Source organism: Vombatus ursinus, unplaced genomic scaffold (genome assembly GCF_900497805.2).
Source record: "Vombatus ursinus unplaced genomic scaffold, bare-nosed wombat genome assembly UNPS02014863.1, whole genome shotgun sequence".
Lineage (NCBI taxonomy): Eukaryota > Metazoa > Chordata > Mammalia > Diprotodontia > Vombatidae > Vombatus > Vombatus ursinus.
In genome coordinates, this window is record NW_020954641.1 from 8,077,809 (window position 1) to 8,093,821 (window position 16,013).

The following is a 16,013-nucleotide window of genomic DNA, read 5'->3' on the forward strand; positions in this document are numbered from 1 at the left end:
ATCCCTGATGTTGTTTTTAAAAACAACTTTTGTTCACTTAAACACTTAACTGCTCTGTCTCATTGCTTGACTCCAGCAGTCAAGGCCTATCTTTCTGCCCACTGTTTGCAAGTGCACTTTCCCCATTGCCTGTTTCCTTTCACTTCTGGGTTTCTCTTTCGTCTCTTTCTAAGCATCTTCAGCACCTGTGAGGCTTTCTCTCCCAGTATGCTTAGGTTAGTCTTATCCATACCTTCTTCACCAGGCTCCTAGCCAAGGTCTTCCCACTAAACTCTTAATGGCTGTCACATGCAGAAGATGTCAGGGCCTTCTTTTATCCTCAGACATTGATTTGAGGATTCTTTGTATCTCAGATGTTACTACTTTGAATAGTTCCTGTCTCAGCCACAAGATGAGGGAGCACTTTAGCTGCAGAGTAAGTGCATGCCTGGATTTAGAGAATTAAAGTCCAAGAATGTAAACCCCTTGATAGGAACAGATTGGCTTTTCACTCCTAGTAGATGAAAGTGAAACATGTCACGTAAATGGTGAGAGCCTCTGAAAGTTAAATGAGGAACAAAGAGAATCTTTAAAAGAGGCTATGTGGTTCCCCTATGATTTGGGGTTCACATAGCATCTTTTCTCTGAGCAGGGGGATGGCTCAGTGATCTAACCTTTTGAAGCAGTGAAAGAGCCAGTTTTTGTATTTAGAACAAGGCCTGAAGATTTTTGTTTATTCTCAGGAGATGAAAGTCAGCCTCCAACATGGGAATGTTTTAAAGTTAAAAATGCCTGTACTGAAACACAGTTCCCCAGCTGCTACTAAAGTGTTTTTTTTTTTTTCCTGATGCCTAACTGTGGCATAGAGGTGACCCTGGGCTCACAAAAGCCTATGCCAGCAGAGCACAAACTTGGACTGATCTGATCGAGCCAGAAAAGCTCTGATTATGGGCCAAATGCTAAGTGATGTGTCCTGCTGAGGACCATCTTATTTACATATAGAAAGGCCCATCAATTGAAGATAGCTACTAATAGATGTTTGGTGGGAGGGCAGGACAACTCATCATAGAAGAGTTGTTCTGCATTGGTCAATGGGCATTATTGTATGGTGTAATTTTATAGTTATACAATTTAGATTTTTCATAAGGGTTGAAAGTAGAAAACATTAAGGCAGCACAGTATAGAAGAGAGACAGAAAGGGAGGAAGAATGAGAGAAATATAGATGCCTCGAGAGTTGGAAGGGACCTTTGGATGTCATCTAGTCCAGTGTCCCACTTAGTGCAGGAATATTCCCTTCTATAATATTGCTGATAGCTAGTCATCGAACCTCTGTTTGAATACTTTAAGTGATAGAGAGCTTATTCCCTTACAAGACACCCTATTCATTTTGAACAGTCGTAATGATTAATGAGGCAACTAGGTGATGCGGTGGATAGAGTTCAGGATCTGGAGTCAGGAAGACTCATCTTTGAGTTGAAAACCAGCCTCAGACTCTTATTAGCTGTGTGAACCTGCCTCAGCTTCTTGATCTGTAAAATTTCCTTCGTGGAGAAGTAAATAACAAACCACTGCAATATTTTTGCCAAGAAAACCCCAAATGGGGTCACAGAGAGTCAGACGTGACTGAAAATGACTCAGCCAAAAATTGTCAGTATTCTTTAAGGTTCATAAACAATTTTTTTCAGTAATCCCATGAGGTAGGTCGTGGTAGGCCAATATGTTTTGGAGTGATTTGGACACTAGACCCTCAGAGTGAAAGGGCCAGGATTTAGTTTTTGTATAAAGCAGCCTCAACTCAGGCAACCTTGTTATAATTACAGTCCCTGCTTTAAAAACAACTCACAGCAGATGGGATGGTCAGCAGTAATCTTCACAGAGTTTTAGAATTGTCTGGACCCTCAGATCATCTGGTTCAATCCACACCTGAACAAGAATTCTGTCTCTCTCACACTTAACAAGAGGTCATACATGACCTCCCAAAGCAGCTCATTCCACTTGTGGGTAGCTCCGTTGTTCCTTTCATCAAGCCTAGATTTGCTATATTACAGCTTCCACCTCTTGCTCACAAGAGGAGCCAAGTGAAACAAGCGTTCCACATGAGGACCCTTTAAATACTTGAAGCCCGGTTACATAACCTCTAAGCCTTTTCCTAACTAGACTAAACATTCCTGGTTCCTTCCATTGATACTAATATGACAAAGTTTCCTCACATAGATCATATCACTTGATCCTCCTCCTGATGCACTAATAGGTCGGCAGCACAGGCATCAATGCCCTCCATTTTACAGGAGAGAAGTAAAGTGATTTCCCCATGGGCCATACAGCTACCAGGTGTATTCTATGAAGGACTGAACTTATAAGTATCTGGGCCTGTAAGATTTATTGTTTATGGCACAGTACTTAGGCCAAGGGCATATTTCAATGGCTAAAGATGACACCCCAAACTTAGCAAGCTGATCAAGAGCCTTTGCCATTAGTCATAAAGGGGATAGGTAGAGAATGTGAAGTGATTAGCAGAAATCTATCCCTACTACTGGGGGAGGAAAATGCATCTCTTAGTCATCACCTGACATGAGACAGCATCTATCCTGTACACTGGATCTATTTCACTAGGTCCATCTGGTGGGTTAGTACTTTAGAGAATGTTTATACTTAAGAGTCAGGAGAGCCGGACTTCAGTCCTGGCCCTGACACTTAGTCACTGGACCTTGGGCTTAACCTCTGAGTGCCAGTTTCTTCATCTGTAAAGTGAGGGTAATGTTACTCGAGCTACCTCAGAGGCTGTTGGGAGGAAAACACAACGTAACCTTTAAAGCTTTATATAAATCCAAGTCAATATTATTGTTACTCCTTTCCCCAGTGCAGATCATTACTCATCCAAACCTTCTCAATCTGAACAAATCCTCCAAAGAAATTCTACCCAATATGCTGGAGGCCCATCTTCCCAGTCTTTTAATAATACACTTTAAACCTAATCTTTATGACATGGGAAAGCAAAGCTAAAGTACCATGAAGATAACTGCAATTTAGGCACCAATATCCATTGCAGAGAATGAAGATGTAGAAAATAACATCAAGAATTTGATGAGGGCCTTCAAACTAAATGGAATTTTACCTTGGTATTCTGCATCTTCAAAGTGAAGATAGGCACAGGAGAAAACAACAAAAAATCCATTGGAAAATATGATCAAGAAATAAAAGGGGCCAAAGTCTAGTAGACTAGTCAGATGCCTCATGCATGAAACTGACTGCATTACATACATTATGCATAATGTATTCTTAGTTAAGTTTTCCCAAATATTCTGTGAACTCTTCTAACTGAACAGTGCCAGTTTGGGAAGCTCACCCACACAATTCAACTAAAACGTATAATTCAAACAGGACCCAGTTGCTAAGATATCGTTAGAATTTTCACTGGAGTTCCCTCTGTGTGCCATAAAAACATACTTGACCTTTTTACACTGAAGAGTATTTCAGTCTGGAAGAGGTTCTTGGTATGAGTTTTAAAAATGCTGCCACCTTATGTAGCATACAGTAAATGAAAAAGCAGACACCAACTCAAGCTACCGCACTCAGAAAAACTGCCTTTCCTATAGACTCAAGGCCTAGCTGTCCAATTCATTCAACAAAGGCACAAGCAAGGTTGGAATAGTGTGTACAGGAAACAATTAGTAGGCCCATTTGACTAGAACTTTTTCACTTTTTTTAGAGTGTTTAAGGGAGTTTATGGGAAAGGAGAATGGATAGCAAGGTGGGAGCTAGGTTATGGAGGCCTTTCAATGCCAGGCTGAGGATTTTTATTTCATCCAAGAGGCATTAGGGAGCCACTGAAATAAATAAATAAATAAATATATATTTTTAAATACATTTTAGTGATGCTTTTTATTTTATTTTTTAAAAGACTGAATCTTCCTATGTTGACCAGACATGGTCTCATGCTGATCTGCATACCGGCTCAGTTTTTGGACCTAAGCTGGTTCACCCCTCTTTAGACAGTCTGCTTTGCTCCTTCCTCACCATATTAAGGTCCAACTAAGTCAACTGATCCAAGTCACCTGGTCTATAGACTTTTTCACCTCAACCTGTTCCCCCTTTCACGGTGCCTTAACTTATACTTCTTCCTAGGATTAAGCCTCCCAAGTCCAATAAACATTCTGTCTATCCTCCTTTCCATATCTCCTCAGAGTTCACTTTTTATACAAAACCTGGTCAATTAGGTATTGGTAGTATTGCTCACCCTTCCCAGCTTCCTTTTCTTCCAGTGACTTGGCAAAGACTCATGTTCCCTATGTAGCTGAAGAGCAGTTTGCTGTTAGATACCATAGTGTATCTTTGCTAATGTTTCCTGCTGTAGACTCTTAAGTTTTAGAAATGCAGGGAACCATGCATTGCTTTGTGGCTTTTCTCCCCAATGTACAACATAGCATTGCACATGTGTGAACACTTCTAATACAAAGAATAGAGTGATCATGAGGGTTAGCATTGTAAAAAGGTTTGAAATGCAGTTTAATCATCTGTACACCATCTGGAATAAATTCTTTAGAAGATTCAGTTATCCTTTGGGTATATATTTTGATTCTGTACCTTATTTCTAATATTGTTCCTCTCATGGAAAGCAGTATTGATTTTTTTCTTAAGGAGGATATGTGAGGAGGAAAAACTTAGCTATAGCTATATTGTAAGAATTCTAAGTTAAAAGCACATGGAATCTCAAGTATTGAGAAGGACTAACTCCTGTAGGGCTCATGGGCACCTACCTGCTTCCCATACTGCCCTCTACTGCAGGACTATGAACATTTCAGAGAACTGTTCCCTCATTTTAGGCCCAGGCGTCAGAGCCTTGTTTCCAGAAGACTCCACAGCTCATATGATTTCTGGCTGCTTTCTTTACTCCACCCCTTGTCTCTTCGCTTTCCTTTACCTTTTCCCAGTGCATTTTGGGTTCAGAAAGAGGCAGACACGTGGAAAGCCAGAATCAAACTTTTTCATCTCCTTTTTTTTTTCCTCTGGCTTCTTGGATACCAGCTGTACAGTTAGAACAAACTTCCCAGAAAGACTTTATGTATGACAAGGGACAGCTTGCTATAAATTAATCAACAAGCACTTATTGGGTATCTACTATGTATCTGCACTGTATTAGACTGTGGGTAAAAAGAGGTAAAAACAATGAAACATATCCCATTAGCAATGAATTAATGTTTCACTGGGGAGACAGCAAGGATATATATAAGAAGATACAAAATAAATGCAAATTTCTGTCTTGTTTCATCTCCCTTAGTTTTCTTTCAATAATTTTGCTTCCATCTCATGAAAGATTCTGTTTTTATTTACCTATTTTATATGTATAATGTAATGAGTTTATACGTAAAATATATGCACATGGTCATAAGGAAAGTTTTCCTTGTAAAGGGTTAGCTGGCATAAATGTGAATGATTTCATTGCTTCAATTATTTGAATATTAGTATTCTGTGTATGTAGTATAAGGTAACTGTCAATCTACCAACAAGCATTTATTGAGGATTTACTATGTGCCAGGCACTGCTCTAGGAAATGAAGGTACAATGGTTCTTTAGATAGAATATATTATTTCCTAGTCTTTCTTTATGAATGGGGATTTACTACAGGACTAACATTATTATTATTATTTTTTAACTTAGAGAATTTACTGACCTAAAGCATCTGTATTTCAGCTGACAAATATAATCTCCCAACTTATTAAAAGCTTTGTTCCAAAGGTTTCTTTATGAGACAGTCATGTGAATATATTTTCCTATAGAAATGTTATATATATGGTGGTGATTTTTCCAGGTATTCCCATAAATGTCTATTTATTCCCTATTGTAACTGAAATACAGTCCCTAAAAGTACTATTCCAGGTATGGACATATCTCAGTAATATTTTCCCCCTGCAGAAGAAACAGGATGTTAGGCCAGCTATCATTACCAGAACAGTTAATTCCATAGGAACTATGTTATTATGAATGAATCATCGACCTAAATAAGTTGAAGTAGCATTTTGGACTTAATGATGTGGTCTGACTATTGTATTGAAAAAAACAGCTTCAGTCAGGGAATCCTTATGAGTGTATTACTAGCCACCATTTATAACACTATTTCTATAGGGAAATGTATTCTAAAGGCCTACTTGTTGGTTGGGAATAAATTGAATTGGAATCCTAGAAACATCTGTCCCCATGGTGCCCATCCCCTGTTCCCCCAACCTAGAATGCCTAATAACTAGTTAACTTCTTAATCTGCTTAAGAGAAAGCAACTTTTTGAAAGTCATTATGCAAGTGATGTGAATTGGGGAACCTGATGGATAAGAAGGGGACAGTAGTTTCTCCCCAGGTAATTTCCCTTGGGCAGTTCATACTTGATACATCACAGATAGGATGGCAACTGCAGAGAAATTTTAGGATTGCTTTTTGAAATTTTGCCCACCTTAGCCCTAAAGATCTGCCAAATATATTTATAGATAGCCAGTAGTGACTCACATGAACAAACCAAAGGGTAGAAATACTAAGATACCCTCCCCCCCAATCCACCCTCCCTTCTCTCCCATTATTACTGGGAATGAAGAGAAATGCTGTGCTTAAGTTGTTTGTATGATGTGATCAGCACCTTCTCTTACTGCTTATTCAGATGACAGATTCTTGCTTCTTGGGGCTTCTTTAAGTAATTCTCATATTTACTGTGAAAAAGTACAAAGAACATTGTATTTTGGAAGTCAGGATACTTGAGTTGCTTGTGTCACTAATTTATTGTGTGACCTTAGCCAAGTCACTGAACCGTTTGGGATCTGCTTCGTCATCTGTAAAATGAAGGAATTTTACTGCTTGACCCTTAATATTGTAGGAACATAGCTTTAGATATAGAAGAGAATTTAGAACCCATCCATTGATTGATCCCCTTGCTCTTCCTCCAGTCCTTTCATTTCACAAATGATGCCCAGAGATGTTAAGTGACTTGCTCATAGTGAACTCAAGCAATTATGACAGAGGTGGGATTTGATTCTAGGTGGCTGATTCCAAATATATTGCTCTCGCCAAGTTGCTTCCTCTTTGTTTCCTGTTGTCCTGGGAATGTTAAACCGGTGGTATTACATGTACACTCTGTGTTCTGTTTCTTTAGTAGTAGTATCTTTCACAAACACTGGTGTGTACCCCAATTTTAGCATTTTATTTACCCTTAGAATAATCATCAAAATATTTTTATTTGGGTTCCTACAGATCACCCCTGTACTTTCTTCCTTGATGATTCCTACCATCCATGTCTTTATCTTAATTATCTCTACTCAGATGAGTCATCTATGTTTTTGGCCCTGCTGGACAACTCAGTCTGAATCTTGTGGGCTCGTCAAACTCAACATCCAAAGTGGTATTTTATCTTTTGCCCCTAACGTTCCTCTTCCTTCTTTTCCTATCTCTTTTGAGAGTATCACCATCCTCCCAAACATGCTTGTTTCTTCTCATGCCCTGCCACTGCTCTAGAAGAAGCAACGCTAGCCCTTATCACTATTTTTCTAGATGATTATAATAGTTTCCTAATTGTTCTCTCTGCTGCCTGTCTTTGCCCTCTCCAATTCATCTTTCACATAACTGCCAACAGAATCTTGCTGAGGCATGCCATTACTGTGCTTAAAAGCTTTTCAGGGTCTTCCCTAGTGCCTCAAGGATAAAATCTAAACTCCTTCACCAAAAACTTAAAAGACCTTCCACAATATGGCTGCAATCCACCTTTCTAGCCTCATTTAACATAACATCTCTTCATTAATTTTACATTTCAGCCAAACTGGATTACTAGTTTTTCTGTAATGTGATATGATCTCTTCCACCATTATGCATCCACACAATCCTAGCATGCTGCTTCTCCCCAAAATTGCTTATCCTCCTTCAAGTCTTAGTTCAGGCACCACATTCTTTGTAAAGTCTTCCCCTGATCCCCCTGGTTTTTATCCCTTCCTTCATTCCCATAGAACACTTTGATCTCTCCTAAACTCCCTACTTTGTGTTTTACTCTTTCATGTACATATTTTATCAGTGGACAGTAAGATTTTTGAGGGTAGGATCTGACTATATTATTTTTTTCTTATATTTGATTATATGGTACTTTGCTTATGATGAGAGCTTAAATATTTTTTTAAATTGGATTGAATCAATTGACTAGGTTTTTGATATGGCCAGGCTCTATTTCCTTTTCTATTTTAAAGAAACCGGGTGAATTCACACCATGGCTTCTGGTAGAGTTTTTTGGGTATGACTCTTCTCATACGTTTCCATTGCCCCCATAGCATTCAAACAATGAGCATGGCTATGAACTTGGCCATGCCTTTTCAACCCATCCTCAAAACACTGACCTTTAAGCTTGTAACTTTGATTACAAATTGGGAGCTAGGGAACTAATTCTTTTTACATAATATAAAGCTTTTGAGGTTAACAATTTTTGGCTTGAGATGCATCAGTCTGTTAGATGGTGTCACCTGCTGGTGAAATATGATATTACAGGCCTGTGCCCATTGAAAAAAAAAAATAAAAGGGAAAGCAGTAATATTCCAGGAGCTGCAGGGGAGGCATCAGGAATTGCCATCATCCTTAGAAGTTGTTGGGGTTTTAAGTGAGGTGGCCAGTAATGGAAAGGAAATCCTGCAATTAGGGAAGGTGCTCCAAACAAGAGACATAGTACTGTGGTATTGTACCAACATGCCATGGGACTGTTTATCATCTTAACTCTTTTCTTGACAAAAAGTCTTTTGAGGAAAAAATTTAAAAAAAAAATGTGAACACATTCCTATTTTGGTAGTTTGAAGTCACTGGAAAAATTGTATTCATTTTTGAATTTGGTTTTCACTTTTTCACTGGAATAGATCCCATTAATAATAATAATAACTCATGTTATATCACTTAATATATCAGTAACAAGAACAATGAGTGATGTTTATATAGTGTTTTAAGGTTTGCAGAAGACATAACATCACTTCATTTATACTAGAAAATGAAAGCCAGCACTTCTGAAGTACTCTTGGTTTTAACCATTCTTAATGTGCCCATCCTAATGAGTTGTTTTACCAGTGCTTAGTAATGCCCTGACATGCTTTTCTACACCCCCTCCATATTAGTGGTACTTATTTGTAAGTCACTTGGTCAGTCTTAATGACTGATTTTTACTAAGCTAACTAGCCCATATGTGAATCCAATAAGACACCATAGCCTCACCAACACTACACTCTATTTATTTGAGCTAACTGTCCACAAAATTTATAGTGTCTGCTATTCTAAATGGCTCACCCAACTGATAGAGAAACTTGGACCATCTTGGAAGTGTCATTCTTTGGAATGCTATCCTTGCAAGGAAAATAGCTGCTGGTACTAATGCTGCTTTTGAATGTTGGGAAAGCAATCTTGAGAATAAGCCTAATATTGGTACCAAAATAAAAGCGTATGTACTATTGTTCACTTCTTATCTTATTAGAAAATTTGACCAGCATAGGTTTGGGTTTTGTTTTTTTTTTTTTGTAAACATTTTGTCCTTAGAAGATACATATGAAATGATAGGATTCGAGATAGAGGAACACAATAGGAATGGATCGCCACCTAAATTTGTTCTGCTTGGTCAAATATGTCACACAGATGGATGTTTGAAGTCCCAAAATAAATTTCTTATATTAATTTCTGTGATGTAAATAGTATTTTGAGGCATCCTAGTTTTAACCCCAAAGCCCTGCAGTTCAAAGCAATAATAACACCATTTTGTTGTCTAACATGCCACCATGCAGTCATCTTTTGAAGAGTACCAAACAGTGGTCTGGGAGAATAGTGGAAAAGGAGGGACAGTGACATTTTTCTTTGTTTTCTTTTTTTCCAGTGTAACAGCCTTGAGACTCTTGTAGCTCTCTTTTAGATTGTTTTTATTCCAAAAAGAGGCAGAATAGTAATATTTCCTATATGTATAATGTTAGATAGTTTACAAAAGGCTTCACATTCATTATAATCTTCATAACAACCTTGCGAAATAGGCTGGGCAGGTCATACCACCTGTTTTTCAGAGCTGAGAAAACAGACATAAAGAAGATAATTAGTGTCAATGTCCAAAGTTCTGTGACCAGTAGCTAGTAAGAATGGAAGGTAGAGCCAGGATTAGAACCTGTCTTCCGAATTCTTGCCGAGGGCTCTATCAATGAACATTTCAGTCCATACATATAATAACTTCTTATTAAATCTTCAATTGGAAAGTAGTAGGAAAATGGATGGCTTCAATTTCAACTTCTTTTAGTTTTTCGGGTTATATCTTCTGGTAGAAATCGTATAGAAGACAATTAAGAGGAGAGGTAAGGCTGTTTTTCCAAAAACTTGCCTTTCCCAAAAGTTGTAGTGACCCAAGCTGGATCTCTCCCTCTTTACTCGGCACATTTAACTGAAGGAGTTTCCTGATTGCTTGGGGGTTTCAGTATCTTTGCTTATCTAATTTGGAAGCTTGACATTTTGCCTTGTGTCTTTGAGGATTAAAAATCATGATTACCCCAAATTGGCCAGTATAAGGGAATTATATCCATCTCATTTCCCTCCTCCCACTATATTTCAAGCTGAGAAAGTTAACCTGTGTAGAGAGGTGAGAAAGTAACTTACTATATTTTCCATGACAATTTCCTCTTTTCCTCCTGACACTTAACTAAAATAAGAGAGCTGGGTGTGTATTGTGGCCTGATATTTTTCCAGACAGCAATTCTGAAGGGAGGAGCATAGAGATTTCCTCGCTGCCAACCTGCTAGGAGGGCTTGATATAAAATAAGCCAAAGAGGTGTGAATGGTACCTAAATATTTCTCTATAAAATAGAATTTAATTAAGTCCAGTTGAGATTTCTTTAATTCTTAATTACTAAGCCTTCAGAGATAAATGAGGTTGGAAAAATAATGCACAGCCCTCCTGGGGAGTGAGAATTAGGATAGAACTTTTTCCTTTTCCTTTATTCACTGAGGAGTGACTTGCCTTCTCCCTGCCTTCCTTTTCCAGAAATACCCCTCAAGAATTCTTCAAGTTCCTTGTCCCATAGTCTATGAAACTATTTTTTGATTATAAGAGTAACTTCCAAATATGGCTTTAGTCCTGCCATGCTGTTTGTTGGAAATCCTTTTGAGAGAAAATGATACTATGATTTTCAGTCAGGATTTTTGTGATAGGTTGAATTAAAAAACTATTAATCACTTAATATATCCAAAGCATTTGGCTTTGGACAATCCTTGTCCTCAAGAAGTTTGCCTTCTAATAAGGGGAAACAATAGACAGAGGGTGGTGATGACCAGGGGAGGGCAAAGGGCATTTTGGTTAGAACAGGGGTTCTTTGTGTAAGTCTGTATATAGATTTCTAGGGGACTCTGCTCTTGGATGAGAACTTTATTTTCACTAACCTTTATAGTCCTATGTATTTTCATTTTATGCATTTAAAAACATTCTGAAACAAAAACATTTAAGAACTCCTTATCTAGAATGTCGTGAGATGGCAAGTGGGGCCATAGGAAGTAGATTAAGTCTTTCCTGGAGCAGTGCCCAGGTTGTTTTGATTAAGGTTAGAATTGTAAAGGAGTATTAATAAGGGAGTATGGATATTTAGCATCCTGGCAAGGGAGATGGTGAGAAGGTAACTGACAAGCAAAAGTAAATATTGAGTGTTTTGAAGGAACCAAGTGGAAAATACCATTTGGGGAAAATACCAAAGATGTCCATAGCATAGACAGGAATGGAATATGAACATAAAAGAAAAGAAATTGAGTGATGGGATACTGTCATTACAGATCCATCAAGATAGAATAATACCATATGTTAATTTCTAAGCACTGGCATCTAAATTAGGTGCTGGGGACTACTGAGTAATGCTCTTTGATAGGATCATAGATTTAGACCTGGAAGGTAAGAGCTTAGAGGCCATCCCGTCCGGTCCCTTCATTTTGTAGATGAGGAAACAGGTCCAGAGAGGTTGGAACTTGCTTAATTGTAGCACAGATTAAAGATTCAAATACAAGTCTTTTGCTTTCAAAATCCAGTGCTCTCACTTCAGTTTAAAACATGTATGTAGCCCATAGAATTAAGGCCTTTTAGAGCTGAAAGGACATCATTTCCTCTTGTAATTTTCTATTACACATAATACTAATGGGTAGCTAGATGGTGCAGTGGATAAAGTGCTTGCCTGGGACGCTTACTGGCTGTGTGACTTCAACTGTAGAATGGGGATAATAACAGCAGCACCTACTTCGAAGGGTTGTTGTGAAGATCAAGTGAGGTATTTGTAAAAAGTGTTTGGCACAGTGCCTGGCACATAATAGGTACTATATAAAGGTTTATTCCCTCCCCTTTCCTTCTTAGAACTACCATTTACCTTCTCTTTCATGAAACTTCGAATTTTGGCCAGTATCGAATGAATAAACTTCAGTTAATGAGCTGCTATTGAGTGTAAAGGGTTTCCCAGTCCTTGAGTATTGCAGATGGGATTCTTGCCTTGGACAAGGTTATACTGTGATGTCAAACTCAAGCAAAAATGGGGACCACTTTATACCTTATATAACCTGCAGGCTGCATACTGACCTAGAAAACCAGATAGTAACATTATCTATGTTCTATTGTATTTTTATTTTTTTGTTCAATCAATCAGTAAATATTTATTGAGCACCTACTGTGCTATGCATTGGGGCTACAAAAAGAGGCAAAAGACAATGCTTACCCTCAAGCAATTCACAATCTATTGGGGAGACAACATGCAAACAAATATATACAAAGCAAACTACATACAGGATAAATGGGAAATCATTAGGAGAGGGAAGACACTAGAATTAAGAGAAGTTGGGAAAGGCTTCCTGTCGAAGATAGGATTTTAGTTGGGACTTAAAGGAAGCCAGGGAAGGCTGTAGGCAGAGATGAGGAGTGAGAACATTCCAGGCATGGGGCACAACCAGAGAAAATGCCAGAGCAGAGAATTTGTCTTGTTCATGGAATAGCAAAGCGGCAAATGTCAGTGGATCCAAGAGTACATGGTGGGAGAGTTAGGTACAAGAAAACTGAAAAGATAGGAGGGTGCTAGGTTATGAAGGGCTTTGATTGCCATACAGAACATTTTGTATTTGATCTGTAGAGGTGATAGGGAGCCACTGGAGTTTATTGAGTAGGGAGGTGACAGGGTCAGACCTACAGTTTAGGAAAATCACTTTTTAGTGGCCAAATGGAGGATGAATTGATTGGAGTGGGGAGAGACTTGAGGTAGACAGACTCACCAGCAGGCTTGCAACAGTCCAAGTGTGAGATAGTGAGAGGGCTTGCACCAGAATGTCAGAAGGGAAAAGGGAGTGTGTTCAAGAGATGTTGCAAAGATAAAACCCACAAACCTTGGCAACAAATTGAGTGTGGTGGTGTCAGTGGGGGAGGTATGAGATAATGAAAGATGACCCCTAGGTTGTGAGCTTGAGGGACTGAGAGGATGGTGATACCCTCTACTTTATTAGGAAAAATAGGAAGTGGGGAGGGTTTGGAACTAGAAAGTAGACGTCTAGTTCGGGGTGTCTGAAAGGCAGTTTTAGATAGGAGATCGGAGGTCAGCACTTAGTGGGGGCAGGATAGATAAATTTGAGAATCATCAGCATAGATGTGGTAATTAATGGAGTTGATGAGATCACCTAGTAAAGTAGTACAAAGGAAGAAGAAAGGAAGGCTCAGAACAGAACTCTGAGGGACACATGGTTAGAGAGCATGATCTAGATGAAGATCCAGCAAAGGAGATTGAGAAGGAGCTGTCACATAAGGCAGGAGGAGAACCGGGGAGAATAATCAAGGAGGAGAGGGTGATCAATAGTGTCAAGGGCTGCAGAGAGGTCATGGAGAAAGAGGCTTGAGAAAAGACTTTGAATTTGGCTGCTAAGAGATCACTGGCAACTTTGGAAGGAGCAGTGTCTCTGGAATGAGACAGAGGAAAGAAAGTGGAAGCACCTTTTGTTGAAATGCCTCTTGGAAGCTGGTTTGGCACCTTTGGATTAGATGACCTCTAGTTACTTGTAACCTCATGACCTAGGATCCATGGCCAGCTTTCTCATCTTGCAAAATTTATTCAGGTTCCTTCTAACCCTAATGATTTTAAAGGGCCTCATCACAACTGTACAGTATTTCTTTATAGAGCTAATATTTTTATTGTAAATAGAATAGAAAGATGACTCCCCCTCCCCCACCAAGGAAAACCAGATTGATATTGGTTGACGCCTATTAATTCAGCCAACTTATTATCTGTACCAATAAGGGTTTGTGCCCCTTTCCCTCCTCTTTTCCCCCTGTGCTTGTTAGACAACACAAAAGAACATAGTCTCTACCCCGTGGTGATACCTATTTTGAGGAAACAAGGCTGACCAAAAAAGGGGCACCAAAATGCACTGTCATTTCTAATCGTTGGGGAGGTCCATTTGGATGGATCAGAAATCCCAGATAATATGTATTAATAGTTTATTATACATGCCTTAAGAGTTATACCTTGCTATCTTATCTAATCCTCATTATAACCTTGTGAGATAGGTGCTATTATTGTACTCGTTTTACAGATGAAGGAACTGAGGCTAAGAATTTAAATGACTTTCCCAGGCTCATAGAACCAGTAAGAGTTTGAGGTAGGAGTCAAATTCAGGAAGGACTGTCCACTGAGTCATCTAGCTGCTGCCTATAAAAGTCTGAGCAGTACTGAGGACTCCTCAGAAGTAGAGGCATTCATTTTCGATTAAGGGAAAGCTCCCTCCCTTCACCAATCTGTCAACTGAGCATGCTCAGCCTTGAAAAGAGCTGCATTGATATGTATGCTTGTTTTGGTGATAGAACTACTAATCCAGGAATGATGAAAAAGATGAGCATGCCTCCCAAACTTGCCCACCCCTCCTCCAACCCCAAGCTGGATGGCATGTGTTAGCTGCAAACTGAATATGCATTGGCAAATTGGCTGTCTTTATATTTTGGGGGAAAGTGTGTAGAAATGCTTGTTGGCTTTAGTTGTGTTTTTTTTTTCCCACACTAATGACTCGGTAGATATGAGTAGCTGTCTAGAATTGAAAAATTCAGTATAATCAAAATAACCTTTTTCTCCCGTAGAACACGTCAGTTATGGAGGATCAGAATGAAGATGAGTCCCCAAAGAAAAATACACTATGGCAGGTAGGAGCAATACTTACAGATGAGATAGTGAATTGAGTTGGTCCTCCTACTTTTTTTTTTTATGCTTTTCTTTTCTCTTCATTGTGCTCTACTGTTTTAAGAGAATATCCAAATTCACATTTGTTTAGGCAAATGAGGGGACCAGACCAGATGATCTCTCTCCTTTTCTAAATCTATCCTACTACCTAAGGATTAGTTAAAAACTCTTTGGAGTTTTTTGGCAGTGCAACTGGAAATAGCCTCAAATATTCTGTCCATACATCTTTTTATTTTTTTCTCATAGATCTTGTTAATTAAATAGACACAAGTGCCACTGAAAATGATTATTAGAAGTGACACTTGGCCATTGACTTACCATGCTTCTCTTCCTCATTCTGTCTTCTTCCCCTTTGATCCTCATTCCCTTTCTTTTTATACTTTTCTTCCTATTTCTTATTTGAAGTTTTCTTGTTTGTGCCAGTGCTCTGGTTGTGACGCTGAGCTAAAGAGGTTTCTGACTCCAGCATGAGTGAGACTTTTGTGAAATCCCATGTTACTGGAATTTCTAGGTCATGCTCCCATGTTTACACACAGAAACAATATCCTTCATCATAAATAAGATTAACAACAAAAGCAATCTGAGCTCTGTACAATTTAAATAAGGAAAGCAGATTTGTAGCAATGTAGCACTACGACAAACTTTCATATGAAAAAAATTTTTTTTAAACCCAAATGGATTCTGTGGAAGTGAGAGTAGAAAGGGTTGAGTGTAAAACGTAGGAAAAAGGCTGGAGTAATAGACCAACACAGTTGTTAGAAAGATTATAGGGTAACAGATTTAGAGCAGGGAGGAATCTCAGGAGCACAAAGGACAAGAAGTCATTTTG

General features: G+C 38.7%; 1 protein-coding gene across 3 annotated transcripts in view; it reads left to right on the forward strand.

Moving 5' to 3' along the window:
• Positions 1–16,013, forward strand: part of FBXW11 (F-box and WD repeat domain containing 11) — an 89,104-nt gene that overhangs the window by 37,460 nt on the left and 35,631 nt on the right. For 2 of the 3 annotated variants that reach the window (XM_027841832.1, XM_027841833.1), the window contains one exon: positions 15,085–15,147. The exons of the other annotated variant lie outside the window; for it this stretch is intronic. In XM_027841832.1, the coding sequence (XP_027697633.1) occupies positions 15,085–15,147 (63 nt within the window). The remainder of the gene's footprint in view (positions 1–15,084; positions 15,148–16,013) is intronic. 3 annotated transcript variants of the gene reach the window in all.